Source organism: Rhinolophus ferrumequinum, chromosome 12, assembly GCF_004115265.2.
Source record: "Rhinolophus ferrumequinum isolate MPI-CBG mRhiFer1 chromosome 12, mRhiFer1_v1.p, whole genome shotgun sequence".
NCBI lineage: Eukaryota > Metazoa > Chordata > Mammalia > Chiroptera > Rhinolophidae > Rhinolophus > Rhinolophus ferrumequinum.
Genome location: NC_046295.1, coordinates 74,190,859 through 74,208,367, shown reverse-complemented (window position 1 = coordinate 74,208,367; position 17,509 = coordinate 74,190,859). Strand labels below are relative to the sequence as shown.

At 54.8% G+C, this 17,509-nt stretch overlaps 1 protein-coding gene across 2 annotated transcripts in view; it reads right to left on the bottom strand.

Moving 5' to 3' along the window:
* The window catches only part of NEK6 (NIMA related kinase 6), a 77,898-nt gene that overhangs the window by 6,465 nt on the left and 53,924 nt on the right, over positions 1 to 17,509 (bottom strand). For both annotated transcript variants that reach the window (XM_033122481.1, XM_033122480.1), the window contains exons 6-8: positions 14,503 to 14,611; positions 13,568 to 13,675; positions 3,525 to 3,619 (exon numbers count right to left, since the gene is read on the bottom strand). In XM_033122481.1, the coding sequence (XP_032978372.1) occupies positions 3,525 to 3,619; positions 13,568 to 13,675; positions 14,503 to 14,611 (312 nt within the window). The remainder of the gene's footprint in view (positions 1 to 3,524; positions 3,620 to 13,567; positions 13,676 to 14,502; positions 14,612 to 17,509) is intronic.

The following is a 17,509-nucleotide window of genomic DNA, read 5'->3' as shown; positions in this document are numbered from 1 at the left end:
CCTTCCACCCAGATCAGAGCCGTGGGCTGTGAAGGCACCTCAGGCTGTTCGAGAAACTGGGATGAGAACGATTACCCCGGATGGCGAGATCTCCCCGTACCGACGACCACCCACCTCTGACTGGCTGAAGAGAAATTGCTCTTCGGGGCTGATACTGGTTGCCTCGTTAGAACTGCCAAAGCCATGGCTCTCAGCGCTGCCCCTCAAATGCAGAACTTTTTCTGTCTGGCTTCATCAGGATGACACACAGCCAGGAAAATGCGACAGTGTAGGCACTTGCCCCGCTGGGGCAGCTCTGAGAAACTGGTGGGTGATCTGAGATGTCTCATGGAGAAGGGGACTCTGACTGCAGAGAGGGCAGTGACAGCCTTTGACGCCCACCCTGAGGGCCTCAGACACCCCTCTCATCACCAGTATCTATCTCCCCATCACATCCCGGAGTGAAGGCTGAGCCCAGAAGCCCACTGCCAAGCATTCTGCAGCCCTGCTTCCCCATGAGGTAGGGGGCTTCCAGACCATTCTCCGGCTCAAGCCAGAATTCCACAGCAGGATTCCATACAAGGCGCAGCTGTCTGTCCCCCAGCCTTTCTTGCTGGGTCTCAGTCTGACATGGGCCCCTGGAGGCAGCTGTGAGAGGCCCCCCAGCTTAGGATCTTGGAGCTGGCCCTGAATGAGCCAATTCCTTCAGCTCCCGTGTAGATAAATAAATTCTGCAGAGCCAGGCAGCCTGCTGGGCGCCTCCACGGGGCGTGCTGGGTAATGAAAATAAAGCACGGACCTTCCAACATGGCCAGGCTTGGGCATCTCTTCTGGGAGCTCCTTGGAGCAGAGGAGGGGCTGTGAAGTTGCTTCCTTCCCCTCACAGGGGCTCCGGGCAGAGACCCCAGCTCTCTCTCCACCAGGTACCCGGTGGCTAAGAAGGGAGAGGGCAGGCTTTGACAGACAGCCTGGGGATCAGGGCCTGTCCTTGGTCTGTGGCCTTGGGAGGTCTGTCCACCTCCCCAAGCCTCAGTTTCCTCCCTTACAGCAGCTGGGAGCCACCTGAAGTGATTCCTGTGATTCACTCCAGCAGGTGCTGCTCCAGCTGCTGAGTCGTGTGGCATGTTTCTCCTATGCTGACCTCTTCAAGACAGATACCACTTGGCACCTACCCTTGAGGGCACAGGCCAGATGTAGTGCTTTGTGGTACCTCCTCACTAGCTGTGGGTCAACAGCATCATCTTAAGGTGACCTCAGGAGGTCCTCGGGGGACATGGGGATGCCCAGGTGAAAGGGGGTGTGGTGGGCTGAATGGTGGCCCCTAAAGAGGTCCACGTCCTCATCTCTGGAGCCTAGGAATGTGGACCTTATATAACAAAAGGGATTTGGTGGGTGTGATTCAATTAGGGATCCCCAAATGGGAGGTTATCCCTGGTAATCCAGGTGGGCCCTAAATGTTACCACTAGTGTCCTTGTAAGAGGAAAGCAGGGGGCATCTGACTACAGAGGAGAAGGAGTTATGTCGACGGAGTGATTCAAGGACGGAGTCACGAGCCCAGGAACGGAGGTGGCAGAAGGAACCAGCCCTGATGTTACCTTGCCTTTAGTCCAGTGAAACTGATTTTGGACTTCTGGCTTCCAGAATGCTAAGGGAATAATGTTATGTTGTGTGAAGCCATCAATTTCAGTAGCCCAGGAAATCGGCGAGCGGCTTTGATTCTTCCAGCTCTCACTGAAGCTCCCCATCCGGGGCAGCTTTTCTCTGGCTCTGTGTTGTCACCCCAGGCCCCAGGCCACCCTGGCCCAGGTGTGCTCTACTGGGGCTGTGCTGACTCCTCAGACGAGGTCTGAGTGGGTGGGGGAGCCTCTGTCACAGCTCTTCAGGCTGGTGCCCTGAACACACCACAGGGCGTGCAGCGGGAGCTCCAGTCGTGTCTGCGGGATGTTTCCTTCCAATTACCAAGCCCTGGGCTCAGATGCGTCTCCCTTCCTGTCTGCTGGGAAAACATCTGCTTTCACTTCCCTGCAGGGCTGGGGAAGTAGGGAGAGGGGTGGCAGTCCCGGGCAGAGCCCCTGCCGCCTGTCACCTTCGGAGGGACTTGCCACGGCTGGCCACGTCAGCCACACAAGCCCCATTCTGTGGAAGGCCAGGGCCATTAGGTTGAGATCAGCGCCCACTGTCCCCTAGGATGTCAATGCCCACAGGACTTGACTGATTGATTTCATTGACTTTCCACGGTATGTCCCTCCCAGGCTGCAAGCCGCGTGGCCCCACACACTGCCAACAAATAAATCAACCCGGCGAACCAGAGCCTGCATGCTGGGGAGCCACTAACATGGATGCTGCCTTGTTAGGCATGTGTGAAAGTGCTCGAGATGAGGACTCGGAAGGCATCCTGGCCCAGAATCCACCCAGGCAGGCGCTGCAGCCCGGCGCAGACTGCCTCTGCCTCTGCCTCCAGGAGCTGAGACAAAGGCTGGGGCAGGGAGCTGGGCTGGCTCTCCTGCTGGAGGATTGGCACGAGCACAGGGAGCAGCTGCCATCCTCCCACCAGCCCTGGGGACATGGGTACCTGTCCCACCCCGCTTGGCCTGCATGTCTGTTAGTTTACGTTTGGTGACCCTCATCGTTCACAGTGCAGGACACAGCTTATGGAAATCTTGAACACAGAATGGAAAAATAAGGACCCAGGGACAATATCCATGAGGGCAGGAGGACGAACCTGAGACCTCCATGGGGACAGACGCCGAGCCACACTTTGGCTTTCCCTCTGGCCAAAGCATAAAGGGAAGGGTGGCCAGCTGCAGAGTCTTAATGCCAGAGGTGGCAGCGGACGCCCACCGCTGGGCCTGCACTGGGTCAGTGGGCTCGTGGACAGCAAGGAGTGACAAATAATGCTTCTGAGATCTGCCCTCCACTGCCCCTGGGCCTTCCCTGAGCCAGGCACCATGCACAAGTGTGATGCCATTTTATACTTGGGGCAACTGGAGCTCCCAGTGGGGGTGCTGACTTGCCCTGGGGCCATGAGCAGGTGGATTGGGAGCTGAGCGTTGAACTCGGGTTCTGCTGACCAAAGTCGGCCCACACCAGGACCCTGCATGTCTCTCACCCAAATACCATGGGACACACACACACACACACACACACACACACACACAGCTGAACAAAATCAGCCTAGTTAGCAGGGAAACCCAGGCAGGAAAAGCTGCAAATGTGGGGCAACCAGACCACCCACTCCTTCCATCACACAAGCAGACACTGGACTCCCTGTCTGCTTCCAGTCTGTCTCCATTCCCAGATCTGAGCAGCCCACAGGTGAGACAGCACCCAGCCTGCCATGGCCGCCCCTCTGACAACCTCCTCTAGCCCAACGTTGCTATTCAGGCAGACATTGGGCCGAGTGGGGTGAAGGACAGGGCCTGGATGGCACCAATGCCACAAGCGGACGTCATGCATCCCTGGGTTCCCACCCTGAGCTGGAGGGGTGAACACTATCCCGCTGGGCTCCTGTCACACATGCCCTACCAAATGTCACTGAGCTCACCTCGTACAGCAAGCATCCCAGAGACCAGATGTCAGACTTGAAGTTGTAGCCATTCTCGTGGATCCTCTCTGGTGACATGTAGTACGGCGTCCCCACTGAAACACAGCAAGGGGGCGAGTGCTTATGCTCTGTGCAGGGGCAGGACACGTGGGTATGGGGGCTGGAGAGACATCCCACCTCAGTGTCACTGGGACCCTGGGAAGCCCCTCTCCCTGTCCTCCTGTCCCCTCCTCTTTCAAATGAGACGCTGGGCCAGATTGGACGTCCCATGCTGGTATGGCCCTAACATACCATGCTTGTATGGCACTAACAGGCGCTGGGGACAGGGACCCACACAGACCTGAGAACCAGTCTCAGGGCTGGGCAGCTGGGGATTGGTGTTTCTGTCAAAAGGGGAGTGCAACGCAGCAGCCAGGCTCTGGGCAGCAACTGGCCAAATGTCCTTTAACGTGGTTGCTTGAATCCCAGAAGAGCCCAGATAAGGCTGTCAACAGTGAAAAGGAAACCTGTGAAGGTTGAGTAAGCATGTCACATGTGCTGGGTCATTCGTGTTCCTAAGTCCCGTGAGGAGGCACCCCCATTTTACAGATGGGGATACTGAGGCTCAGAAAAACAGCAGGACTGGGCTCAAACCTAGATCTTCAGGCTCCAGAAAAGGAGCACTTAGCCACCACCTTTAGCTGGCACCATCTGGCACATCCAGATTTGAGGTTGGCAGAGATTTCTTAAACAGGACGAAAAGACACTAACTGTAAAAGATTGATAAACTGGACTTCATTAAAATCGGGAACTTCAGTTGAACCAAAAATCATTTAGAGAGTTAAAAGGCACAGCCACATATATACCCAACAATGGCCTCATGGACAGAATACATTTGGAAACTTCTATAAATCAGTAAGTAAAAGACAACACTCGCCCTCAAATTAGCAAACAACTTGAAGGGGGCGCTTCACAAAGCGGATCTCCAAATGGCCAATAAGCGCAGGAAACTTATGTTTTTCATTACTCATCAGAGCCATGGAAATTAAAGACACAGTGAGATACTGCCATCCACCCCCTGAATGGTTCAAGTTAAAAAGACTGAGACGAACCAAAGCTGGTGATGTGTGGAGCGCTGGAACCCTTACAGTTCTACTCCTACGTACATGCCCAGCCAGAGACATGATCACCAATGTGCAAAGTGCCTTTATTTGGAATAGCTAGAAACTGGAAACAAATGTCAATCAACAACAGAATGGATAGACTGATAATGTGGTCTCTTTACACAATGGAATACTAAACAGCCATGAACAAGAACAAACAAACCTCAGGTGCATGCCACGAAATGGATCAGTCTCCCAGACGTGATGGTGAGTGAAAGCAGCCAGGCACAAAAGAGCACACACTATGATTCCATTTTTATCAAGATCAGGAAAAACTGCTCTATGGGGGGGTCGGGGGGGCAGTGATCAGGAAAGAGCTCGAGGAGCTTTACTGTTCATATATCACTTCTCAGTTAAAAAGCAGAGGGGACACACTTTTGAAGACCTGGAGCTGTGCAAAGATGGGAAGATTTCCTGAGAGGAGGTGAGCTCCCCATCATCAGAGGCATGCAAGCTGCAGCAGGGCTGATTTGGAAGGGCAGAGGAAGGGCCCCGAAATCTGGATTTGTGACTAGAGATTTTTAACCTGAGATTCTGTTCTCAGTCCATTTGGAGGATGATTGTTCTGGAGGCTTTGGAACCAGATTTTAAAGGTTGCTCTACAGAAGACATTTTCAGTGGCCTGGAGATACCATATGAAGGTGATGGTGATTGCTGCTGTCCTGGCCAGAGTTTGTGTGGGGAGCTGGAGTCCAGCATGGCCGAGGCTGAGCCTGAGATGTGGTTTATGCCCCTAGAACGAGGGCTATCCAGCACCACAGAAACACACAGGACCCTGGGAGGACAGGCCTTTCAGTGAGCTGGACTTGGAAAGCTTCAGCATTTCATGGGCCAAAGATGTTTGGGGGCAACTAAATTTTGCTGAGTAAGGGTGTTTCACAAACACAAAACCCCAACTACCATTTAGTGTCACTATTATTTTAAAAAGAAAAGACAGTTTGACCCTGGAATCAGAGAAAACTCAACCTCAACATCAAAGACAATCCTTTACATCAAAAACATTTACTAAAGCTGTTTGAAAACTTGATCGTCTTGTTTTTCTCATGGCATTGGAGATCTATAAGAAATTCTGTCACACCATGAAGTGTGGGGAGTTCCTGCTCTGGGCTCCCAGGGGACAGGACCTTGTTTACCAGAGTGCCAGGACAGGTCACTGTGGGCCCCTAATAAGCATCTACTCACTGAGTCAATGAATCCATCCACAAGTTACCAGATAGCAAACGTCAGTGTTCACACTTTTCTTGCAGCCTAATACACTGTTTACTTAACTGATGGCTGCCCAAGAGACTGCCTGATTACTGCTTTATCAGGACACCAAGCACCCTTTGATGGCAATAATCCCCGAACAAGGACAGCAGCCATCACTTAAATACATGGTTTGAGAACTGTGTCATCTTACATGCATACTTTATGGCTGAAATCAGGGGCTACTTGCTTATTCAGCAGAAAGAGCTGTCAGCCAACAGATGAATCCATGTGGGATTCCCTAAGCAAATTGTGACTTCCTGTAGCAGCCCCTTGTATATTTTGGTCACGAGGGAGCAAAATGACAATGAACGGGCAAGTGTGAAATGGATGACTTGTCATATCCAAACCACAGGGTGACATCCAAACAGTTCTCAGTTACCAGCAGGAACCTCAGCCCAAACTGTAAGTGATTCCGGCGCCCAGGGTGCTGCGGCTGGACGTACCTACAAGGCGACAACCGCCCCCCACACGGAACAGCTACGTGGGGCTGACGGGATACAGGAAGAGACAGTGGGAGCCATGGGGGAAGGAGATCAGAGGCCCTGTCCTCAGTGAGGCACAGCAGTGTCCACTGTCTGGCTGCATGGCACCCCAGAGATCCCCTGTCAAGCCCCCTCCTGACGGGGAGTGTGTGTCGGCCCTGACCCCTCTTGCCACCCTCAGTTTTGCCCTCCTCCTGGGCCTCTCTATAGGAGGGACTCAGGGGAGAGAGGACCTGCAGAGTGGCCAGGCTTTGCCTTGGCCAAGCCCAACTGAAGGTGAAGGCTTTGCATGCCTGGCCCCTCTTCGAGTCCCCCCACATTGCCCCCCCCAGCCCCAATCCCAGCCTGCTCTTCAGTTCACCTCTGCACTTTTGCACATGCGTTCCCTTTGTCTCCTGCTTCTACTGTCTTCCAGCTTTTACCCGTTTCCCTTGATGTAAGGGAGAAAAGACAAACAGCCAAATATAATCTGGACTTTCTTCTAAGATGCCAGCGCTGCCGTGTCATCGAGCCAGACATACATCAGTCTGTCCATCCATCATCCAGCCAGCCAGCCAGCCAGCCCTCTTCCATCCGTCCGTAATCATCCATCTATTGTCTGCTCTCTATCCATCCATTCAGCAGCCTATCTGTCCATCCATCCACCCATCCATCCATCTGTAGCCAATGTTAACTGAGCCCTGACATTGTACTGGGCCCTCCTAGGAGCGGGCCCATCAGGAGGTATTGAGTTGTCTGTTCAAGGAAGTGTCTAGAAGGAGCCAGTTGATCAAGGAAAGGCTGGACCGATCAGTGGCTGCAGCAGAATGCGCTGGAGGAGCTCATTACAAACCTTGCTGCCTGCCCCACCCAGACCTAAGGGACCAGAACCCCAGGGCCGGCACATGGACACCTGAGTCTCTCCCAAGATCCTGGTGCCTGTTAGTCTGACAGGAGCCGCGCAGAGCCTCACGCACCCATCAGTCTTTCAGATGCTCAGACACATCAGTCATGAATTTATGAAGCATTAACTGAGGGAGGTTTGGGCCATCACTGCCCGGCAGGAGGTCCTTCCATCCTGGCTCCTGACCCAAGGGAGGGGCTGCTCCGCTTTGGTCTGTAAGTCTTAAAGTTGGGTGCTCTGCCTCATTAGAGGGGTCCTCAACTTGTTTCAGGGGTGTACAAAGCTTCAGGGGGTGAACACAGCACCTCCTGTTTTGCCAGCATCCCCTGGGAATAAGTCTGTAAAACCCGATTTTTATACCGACAACCGATACTCTAACATTATGAAGAATAATGCACAACTTGCACGAGTTTTAAAGATAAGATGAGAGACTTCAAAGAAGTTCCAAGCTTGCAGCAGGCCCTGGAGGATGTGTCCCCAAGCCTCAGGGGAGTAGCAGTTCTGGGGAAGAGTGGGAGAAGCTGGCAAGAGGAGCTGCCTGGAAGGCCACGCCCCCAGTCCCTTGTCCTGCCCCAGGGGGTCTTCTGTGGGCACTTCCCACTGGCAAAGCTACAGCACAGTGTGAAGGAGATGCTCAGACGCAGAGACAACACCGCCTGGGTCTCAAATCCCCTTCCAGCAATCTCCCCATCAGCCCTGCTAGCTTGAGGCTCCCCCTGCCCCCCCCATCCCCTCCACTCCCTCTCCTCGCAGTGGGGGACCAAGTTCTGCATATGAAAGAGGAGCCCAAGAAAGCCTGACCTTCCCATGTCTTTACCTAGAACGCCCAGATTTCAAACCGGGCAGATATCAGAGGAGAATGCGGGACCTCAAAGCGGAGGCTGATTAAAGGGGCTCCTGCTTCCTGGAGATGCGCCACTCCTGTCAAAACAAACTTTGCTGGGGTTTGAAATGCTCGTAGTGTTTGAAACATGTTCATTAGCTGTGAAAAAGGCAAAGATTTCACATGAAGGCGAGGCTGGCATCTGTGGTGTTGAAAATGGTGGTGTTGAAAATGGTGGTGTTGAAAATGTCTGGAGAAACATGGTGTCGTTGTCGACATCCATGGGGCACTCGGGGTGGATCCTGGACGGCACAGGCTGGGGTGTGGACGGACTGGGAGCTGCACCCGCCGGTCTGACCGTGCTTCAGCCACTCACCGGCAGACAACTGAACTTCTCCCTCTTAGCTTTGGTTTCCCCATCGGTGTAATGGAGGGGTTGAACTCAATGGTCCCTGGTGTCTCCCCCCCCACTTTGGAGCCCTGATGTGCAGGTTGAAGGGCTCTGGGAAGGCCGCACTGTCCAGAGACCCTGGGAGGGAGAGGGTGAACTAAGGGAAGGAGGGTGACAGAGAGCAGGGGAAGAGCAGGTTCTGGAACCCACAGAGCAGCGCCCTTGGTGTGAGGCAGCAGGACCTGCATTTTCCTCTCTACATAACAGTCCTGGCAAACTCCCTCCCCACCCCCAACATCGCACCAGGCCCCACAGCCTCAGGATGTCCCCTCTCCGCTGTCCCCTGTCCACTGCCCTGGCAGCCCCATCTAGCCTCCCCTGTCCTGCTCATGCCCACCCATGCCCACCACCTGAATCAATAACCAGCTGACCCCATGCTGAGCTACACACAGTCCCCACGAGAGGCAGTGAGGTTGGAAAAACACTCCTTTTATCAGCAGTCACTTCATTTCAGATTGTTTACATCCCTACAAATACCTGCCTATTTCTAGTTCCCACACTGAGTGTCTCTAACAAATGTGACAATAGGTGGCTCAAGTTTTCAGCTCCACACAGCACCCTGTTTCCAGGTGTAGGTGTCGCATCCAAGGTGGTGCAGGGAGTCTCCATAGACCAGATGGAAAACTGGTCTATGGCCGCACCTCGGCCTCACCCTCACCCTCACCCACCACCCCGCGGGCAGCACACAGGTGCTCAGCTCACTGCCCCTGAACTTTCTCCTCTGACAACCTGCTCTGTGATGATTGCCACCCGTAGGTGGCTAGAGCACTAAACCAGGTAATACCGGGGAGGTGATTAATGGAACAGTGCTTGGTTCCCGGCGAAGACTCTAAGTGGTTTTTCCCTCCAGGCCGTAAGTTCCAGAGGCCAGGGGCCTTTCCCGGTGAGCAGTCCCAGAGCCTGACACAGATCCTTCTTGAGTGAATGAATGAACAAATGGACAAGCTGTAGTTTGCATCCTAGACCCGATCGATTCCTCATTTGCTGTCCCCTGGAGACCCTTCCCTTCCCTGTCTGGTTTCAGCTTATCTTATTCTAACAGTTTGTGCCCCTGGAAATGCCAGAAATGTGGCAGACAAGACAGGAGCCACCCGCCAGCCAGCTGTGACCTCCCAGGACCTCCTTCTCAGATGTCAACACTCAGAACCTCAACCTACCTGCTGAAGCAGGTTTTCTGGGCCAGTTGTTCCCAGGTGTCCTGGGATGCTGGGATGGATGGGACAAGGCCCAGGGATGCAGCTGTGACCACACTGACAGGGTCCCCAGGGATGCTTGGCTGTGAGGACCGTCTTTTCACCTGGCAAAGGTTCCATGGGGCCCACCTGGTGCCAGGCACGGGCATGTTCACGCTGGCACTGGACAAGAAAAGGAAGCTCCATTTTCTTCCTCTGTGGCCCAGGACAAGCCCACGCTGTGAGGTTGGATGGGCTTACCCCGCCCGTGCCCGAGTGTCCAGGCAGTGGGTGCCCTGGGTGTTCCTGCACCCAGGCAGCTCGTCAGGACCCAAGCCCACTTCCCAGCACGCTGCGGGCTTGTGCCTGGAAAGGAGCCGACACCCCGAGGGTTCCAGTTCCCACTCGCCAGGCGACTACCGGAATGTGGTCTCCCTTCTCTGAGCCTCAGTTTCCTCATCTGAGAAATGGAGATAGTAAGGCTTGGTGGGATAAGTTTTTTAAAAGCAAAATATTTTTCAAACATCTTTTAAGCCTTCTGTTTGTTGTTAGCTCACCTCTCTGGTGAGTTCAGTGACTACAGAAAACTGAAGTAAAGAGCAGCCCTGGGAGGGGCTGAGATGGCCCTAGGCCCCCAGGGACACTGGGCTCCTCAGTGCAGTTTTGTCACAGAGCCCAGCACTATGGCTGCACACAGTGGGCCCTCAGGAAAGGGGTCTACCAGTCCCATACCATGCCACCCTGGACTGACTGTCTGTCCCCTCACCAGTCTGGGAGCACCCAGAAATCAGGGAAGGCTGCCAGGGTCCCCTACACCCAGACCAGGGAAGTGAGAAGGAAGGAATTTATGCCCTGTGGCCACGCCAGTGGTTGGCTGCCTGGGAAAGCCAGCATGCCCTGACCGCTGTACCTGACGGAGGTCACCCCCAGCCAGACCGTCTGCCCAGCGCCAAGAGGTGGTCCTGCAGAACCCTGGGTGTGCGCTGGCCTCCCATACCACCCTGATCCCAGCCTGAGGCGGCCCTGTCACCACTGTTGAGAGCAGGGCCTGCTCTCCCGGCCCCACAATTTGTCTGCAGCTGCTGCTGCTGCTTGGAGCGAGACACTTGCTTGTAGCTTGTGAGCTGTGTGTAGGCAAATCTTTCATTTTTCTTTCATTACGCCGGCGTGTACTGTCACTTAATTTTTATGTATGCAATCCTTCCTGACAAATATGATCTGCTGCCTAGTAATTCGTCTGACGCTCATTCTGTTCCTCGCTCTAATTACAGCTCCGATTCCTGACACCGAGGCAGTCGCTCTGCCACTGCTGGGTACTGCACCTGTCAGCCCGGCCATGGCATGACTAATGCCCTTTCATGCCAGCCTCGTGTTAGCAAATACGGAGGCAGGGTGAGGCAGAGGGAGATGGGATTTGCATAAGTCCAGCCATGGGTCAGCAGCCCAGGACAGGAAGTGGTTGCCAGGGCAACATGGCTGCCACCACAGCATCCCCGCATAGTAGGTGCACACGGATGGGGCAGATGCATAATTCATACCCATGCATGGGTGTGTAGGAGCCTCCAGCCCCTGCACCCTTCCTGAATCACGATGCAAACAATTACTTCACTCTCTTGCCCCACCAAACGTGTGTGCAAGACTTGGTCTGCTGTTTGCGGAGCCTCACTGTGGAAAGAGGGTCTTTCTCTTGCCTCTTGGAGACTTCAGGCCCTGGGCTGTCACCGTCATGGAGCCTGGTCCTCAGTTCCGGGAGCGTGTCCTAGACGCAAGCACACGGCCCCAGGAGGCTGGGTCAGCTGCTTGGAGGCGTCGGGAAGAGCCCGGCTTCCGCAGACAGCCTTTCCCAAGTTCCAGTTCCTTCTCATTAATATAATAAGTGCAGCAGTCCAAGTCGATGAACTGACGCTGTCGGATGAGCCCGTATTTCTGCCCGTTCGTAATGATGTGATCTTAACCGGCTCTGACGAGTGCAGCAGTCTTCTCCCCAGCGGGACCGAGAAGGGCTGGGACCTGACTGACAGGGGACAGGAGGCAGTGGCTTTAACTCTTCCCTTTGACGGTTTCCCTTGAGTTTTTGGCCTTTTTGAAGCTCTTAAACCACAGAGGTAAATAGTCCCAAAGTGACACTGATTTTCACAAAGAGAAGGGTTTGAAGGGACTGGGAAAGGCCAGGTGTCCTTTCAGGGGAAGGAGTTGGTGGCTGGGCTCCGGGAGGAAGTCCAGCATTATCTTCCAAGGGCCCCGACTCTGATCTTCGAGAGGAAACGTGGGCTGTGCAGTGTGAAGCCTGAACTCAAGTCCTGGCCCTGCTGCTATAAGACTCAGAAATGTCACTCAAGCTCCCTGGATTTCAGATTTCTCCTTTGCACAAAGGAGGATCCTATAGATCTCCACGGCTCTGAGGTGTGAATGAAGTGTCATAAACTCATGGGATGGCAGGTCCTTACACATCCTTTCCTTTTGAGCTAACGGACGGCCAACAACGTGCCCAGTGTTCTCCAGGGTCAGACGGAGCCGAGAATTTCAAAGTAACCCCCTCTACACACACACGCACACCTGCATACTCACACATGCACACTCACACTCCACACATGCATGACAATGCACACTCACACGTAAATGCACACACGCTCACATCCCACCCATGCACACTCATGCATGCATGCACACACAAACGTGCACACACTCCTATACGCAGCTGGGAGCACCTGATCTTGAGAGTTAGTACATTTCTCCTGACCGTGTGCTGTATAAACCCTGAGAGCCTCTAAGCCATTGGGACCTGTATGAAGAGTGACAGTTTCCACCAGGAAAGTGTTTCTTCCAGAAAGTACCTCCACCATCAGCTGGTGTACTCATAGCATGCTGCAGGCACTCGGGGTCAGAGGATGGGAGACATGGGCTGGGGCGGGGGATTGGCTGGAGACGAGTGGAGAACAGAGTGGTTTTCAAGGGAGGTGTTCACAGGTGCACAGGTAGGGGAGCCTGGGAGCACCTTCGTCTGCAAACGCCACCCTAAAGAGCAGGAAACTGGCTTCTGGAAAGAGATGGCCCTGCCTACCTCTGCAATGTTCCCACACGGCCCTGGTTAAATGCCAATATGCACTGTTATAATGCACGTGGGAACCTACGTCCGTGTCCAACTGGGGAGGGGGTGGGGTGGGGGCTTTGCTGGCTTCTCTATTCCAGCTAAATGTAAAATTCTCCATGGTCCATCGTTCCAAGTTTCGCATTCAGTTACCTAGCCAGCATATGGTATCTGAAGCTTGCCACTGCTCCACATGACCCAAAACACACATCCAACCCATGTCTCTCCATGCTCAGTTCTTAACACTCCTGGGATGGTGCCCACCCACTGAGCCCAGCATTCAAGGGCCACTGTCTCCCTTGTCACCCGAGGTCCTGGGGACCCTGCTTTCCAGCTCCCTGCGTCCCCCCTCACTGCCCCGCCAACTCCTTTATACTCCCCACAGTCCAGCTACCATGTCACCTCCTCCTGGCTGAGAACTTGGCTCCCACAGCTTCAAAAATGGCTGTTTAAAAGCCCAAAACTGGAAACAGCTCAAAGGTTCCCCAGCAGGAAGCAATGACCAAGTGTGGTGCACCCACATGACGGAACACCGCGCAGCAATGGAAAGATGGAATGATTCCGGCGTGCAACGACAGAGCCACGTCCCGACTCCACGGACTGGGCTCAGTCATCCTTTCCTGGAAGGGGTTCTAAAGAGGCAAGTGAAGACTTGGGGTTCAGAAAGGCGTTTTCCTGCACTAGCTAACCAAAGGCTCTGTGGGGACAATGTCCACAGCTCCCCCAGGGTCACTAAGAACTGGGGGCCTCTTACCTAGAGAGTGGGCCGCAGTGGTCTCGGAGCTGAAGAAGCGGCCCAGGCCGAGGTCACCGAGCTTGACGACACCCGTGGCCGTGATGAACACGTTGGCAGGCTTGATGTCTGCGGGGGAAGAAGAAAGGGTTTGGTGTGGAACAGAAAGGAGAAGGAAGTCGGGTTGGGCAGAGGGGTGGGCCCTTCAAGTGATAAGGAGGGGGGCCTGTCCTGCTCTGTCTCATGCTCACTCACTCTGAGAATTTGTGTTAGCAAGTGAAGAAAGCACTCAGTGTGGTAACCTGCACTGTTCCCCAGTGACTAGAGCTGTGCCGCCCACACAGCAGATTCTGGTAAATAAAGGTGGAATGAAGGAAGGAAGGAAACAGTAAAGTAACCTATGTAAAGCACCCAACACCCTTCCTTCTTCCTCACAACTCAGGATGACGTCAACTTTCAAAAATATTCTTTTGTAGGTGTCTCATTTCCTTTGCCCAGCCAACTCCTACGAAGACTTCGAAGCCCATATTAAGTTCCCTTTTCTAGTATGTTTCCCCTGCCATTCCCGGCAGAGCTGGCAGCAGTACCAAAACTGGTCTACCCCACCGCCCATCCTTGCTTCCACCCTCTCTACATGGGCCCCAGGGTGGTACTGGGGACTGGAGATGATGTACTGAGCGAGGCCTGTGTTCCCTGGGGTCCATGTAACTATGTAGCTGGCATTTGGTGCTGCCACCACGGGGAGGCACCGGGCACGAGGCATGTGTGTGCATCTAGCCCAGTGCCTTGCACACGCCCATTCTCTGAACCCACTGACGACAGGCATGTTGCTGGACACCCACTTGTCTGGGGAATACAAGATGGTCCACCTTCCCCAGGAGGAGCCGAGGGGACAGCTATGTCCTGGGGCCCGGGGGTGCTGGCCCAGCAGCTCTGGGAGGGGTGGGCACACACACCTCGGTGCATCACCCGGCGGGAGTGCATGTGCTCCACGGCGCTGCACAGCTGCACGAAGTACTTCCACACCGTCCTCTCGGGAATGAGCCGCTTCTGCTTCTTGAAGTACTGCAGTGGGGAAGACAGACAGACAGATGGACAGGCGTAGGTGGTGGGCTGAGAGGGAGGGCAGCTGCAGGGTTCTGTGCCGCCCTGTCCCCAGCAGGCAGCTAGAGCCTGGCCCAGCGTGGGCAGTTGGGCTGCTGAACAAATGATAAACGTGGAACGAAAGGGGCTGGGTTCACATCTCCGCTTCAGCCCAGGTCTCCCTCCATGGTCCTCTGTCCACCCTCACCCGGCAGCCAGCTCTTGAGGGCAGGGCTGGGGGCAGGCCTGGCCCAGACTGAGGTCCTGGACAGCTCTGCTGAATGGATGCCTGGACGGCATCTTGCAGGTTGCTCTCACTCATACTTTTTCTGGAATCTCCTGGACACAAGCCCGTGTCCTCCCTCTACCTGACTGCAAGCTCCTTGTGGGAGGGGACTGGCTTGGCCTCTCTGTCCCCAGCCCCAGCCTGGCCCACGATGGGCGCACCCAAGACGTGCTTGGTAGTTAAATCACAGCTTCTTCCCCCACCCGCTCAGAACCGGCAAATCTCATCCGACGGGATCGTTCACACACGCGGCAAGAACCTCAAGGAAATGGGTTTGACATTCTCAAATGGACCCCCATCTACTTTATTGACTGAAAAACTATATTTAACGCTCCAGAAACCAAAACAAAAAAGCCTGAAAACCACCCAGGCTGCACTGAGTGAGCCGAAGGTCCTGGGAGGAGTAAACCAGGTGTGTCCTGCCCACGGTTTAGATCAACATCCCATCCCCCCCACCGCCAGGGGTGTCTCCTGTGAGCTGTAGTCGGGGGTGGTGACTCACACCAGCAACCTGAGTACCAGGGTTTTGCTCAGGGGCTTTTGCTCCAGACCAACCATCTTTCCCCAAAGCAGCCAGAGGTGATGCCGTGGGCCTCTCCATCAGGGCAGCTGCTCTTGCGCAGGGAAGGGGGCTGACTCGGGATGCACTCCCGGTCCTGGAAAGGGGGCATGGTGTGGAAGACAGGACCTGAGTGAACATTTGCTGAGCACGTGACTTGTGTAGCCCCTGTGCTGGGCCCTAAGCAGGGATGACTGCACCCATCTTGAAGACGGGGAAACTGAGGGCCATACCATCTAGCTAGTAAGGGTCTGGGTCACAGCTCAACCCCAGGCCTTCTGCCTGAAAAGCCCAAGCTCTTAACCCACTTCTAATGGCACCAGTAAGTATCTGATGAGGAACTGAGCTGAGAGAGGTTCAGGAACTTGCCCAAGGTCACCCAGGTGGAGCGGCAGAACTGGGTTTGGATCTGGGCACCTCCAACAATGGGACAGTCACACCCGGAAGGCCCCCGGCCTGGCACTAAAGCCCCCGTGAGGCTCTCCTGAGGCTCCATCCTGGGAGAGGGGCTTTGTGGGTGAGCTTCCCCAGGCTCCTAGCAGAGACCCTTCCAACACAGGACCCCCACCCCCTGGGCCACCCCAGGCTTGTGCGTTGGGCTGGGCTGGAGTGTTATTTACACCATGATGTTAGTTAATCCTCATTACAGCATTTAAGTGGGATGTGCACGGCTGCAAGTGGTGATTTTCTAAATGTCACGTCCTATAAGCGCCGTGTGACATTTATTGGGAAAGCGCTCAGTCTCTGGTGGGTTTCGAGGTGGCGGCAGCTCCTGGTTTCACCATCCACCGTAAATAACACTAGCACCGTGGCCATCGTGGTGCCGCTTGGCCCCTGAGTTTGGGGGCCCTTGGGACGCAGGGCCTGCTGGTCAGCAGCCCCCCATGCCCTGCAGTTCCCACTGTGCCCTCCTCCTGTATCTCTCGGGACAGGGGTGGAAACTGAGGTTCGGGGAAGGGAAAGATTTGATTTGCCCAGTCAGCCCTGCCTCCGCCTGTCAGACTCCAGCCCCACTCCACGGATTCAGAGGCTGCGCGCGGTCTGGGGTCTCTTGGGGCTGACGGGTACGGTACCCTCACTATGGGTCCCATTCCAGAGTTTCCTCTCTGTCATCTCTGCCCCTCCTCCTGTTCTCCCCTCCCCGATCCCACCCTCCATTGGGCAACCAGTCTTTCTAGAACACAAAGCGGACCATGTTTACTGCCCATCACCAGTCTTAGAAAGCTTCTCGCTGACCTCAGGGCCAGGTCCTGAATCCTGAGCCTGGCCCATGAGGCCCTGGGTAGTCTGACCGCCTCCCCCTTGCCCAGCCCGTACCCCCACCTCATCCAGGGCTCTTCTGGTCCCCTGGCTTTGTGGACCTCTGGGCTCTTGCACAAGCTTTCTGCCACTAGACTTCGGGTCTCCCCTCAGGTCTCTGCTCAGGTGTCACCTCCTCCAGGAAGCCTTTTGTGGCTCCACAGGCCCTGAACTTGGCTTATTCTCACCGGCTCCTGAATGATCGTTCACGGGTCTGCCCTCCCCTTAGGAGATGAGCTCCGTGAGGGCAGTGTGCGTGCTGGCAGCACTCCTAGGTGTCGGGACACAGTGGGTGCTGGCTGCATGTGTGTTCAGTGGAAGAGTGACATGTGAAAGAGAAACAAAGTGTGGCACTGGGAAGGAGAAGGAGGAACTAAGACATGATATAGCACATCTGTTCCCATCAGGGATCCGTGTGGAGATTAACATCCCTGCAAAGGCATTAATATGTCAACAAAAATATAAACGCAGGTGATAACAGCTCAAGTAATGCTGCTTCCCAGCGGCTCCCGTATTCCTAAGAGCCAAATTTCAGAAGCGCAAGCACCGAGCAATGTCTCAATCCCCAGTGCCTGATGGGAAAGATGGAGAGTCCACGTCAGGCTCCATTTGAAGGATGGCTGGGAGCAGGGCGGGGGCTCCAGCTGGCCCAGCCTCACTCAGAAGCAGACAGACTGAGCCTGGGGGAGGGAGGCAATGAGGGCCCACAACAGTGGCCTGCACACTTGGGTTAAGT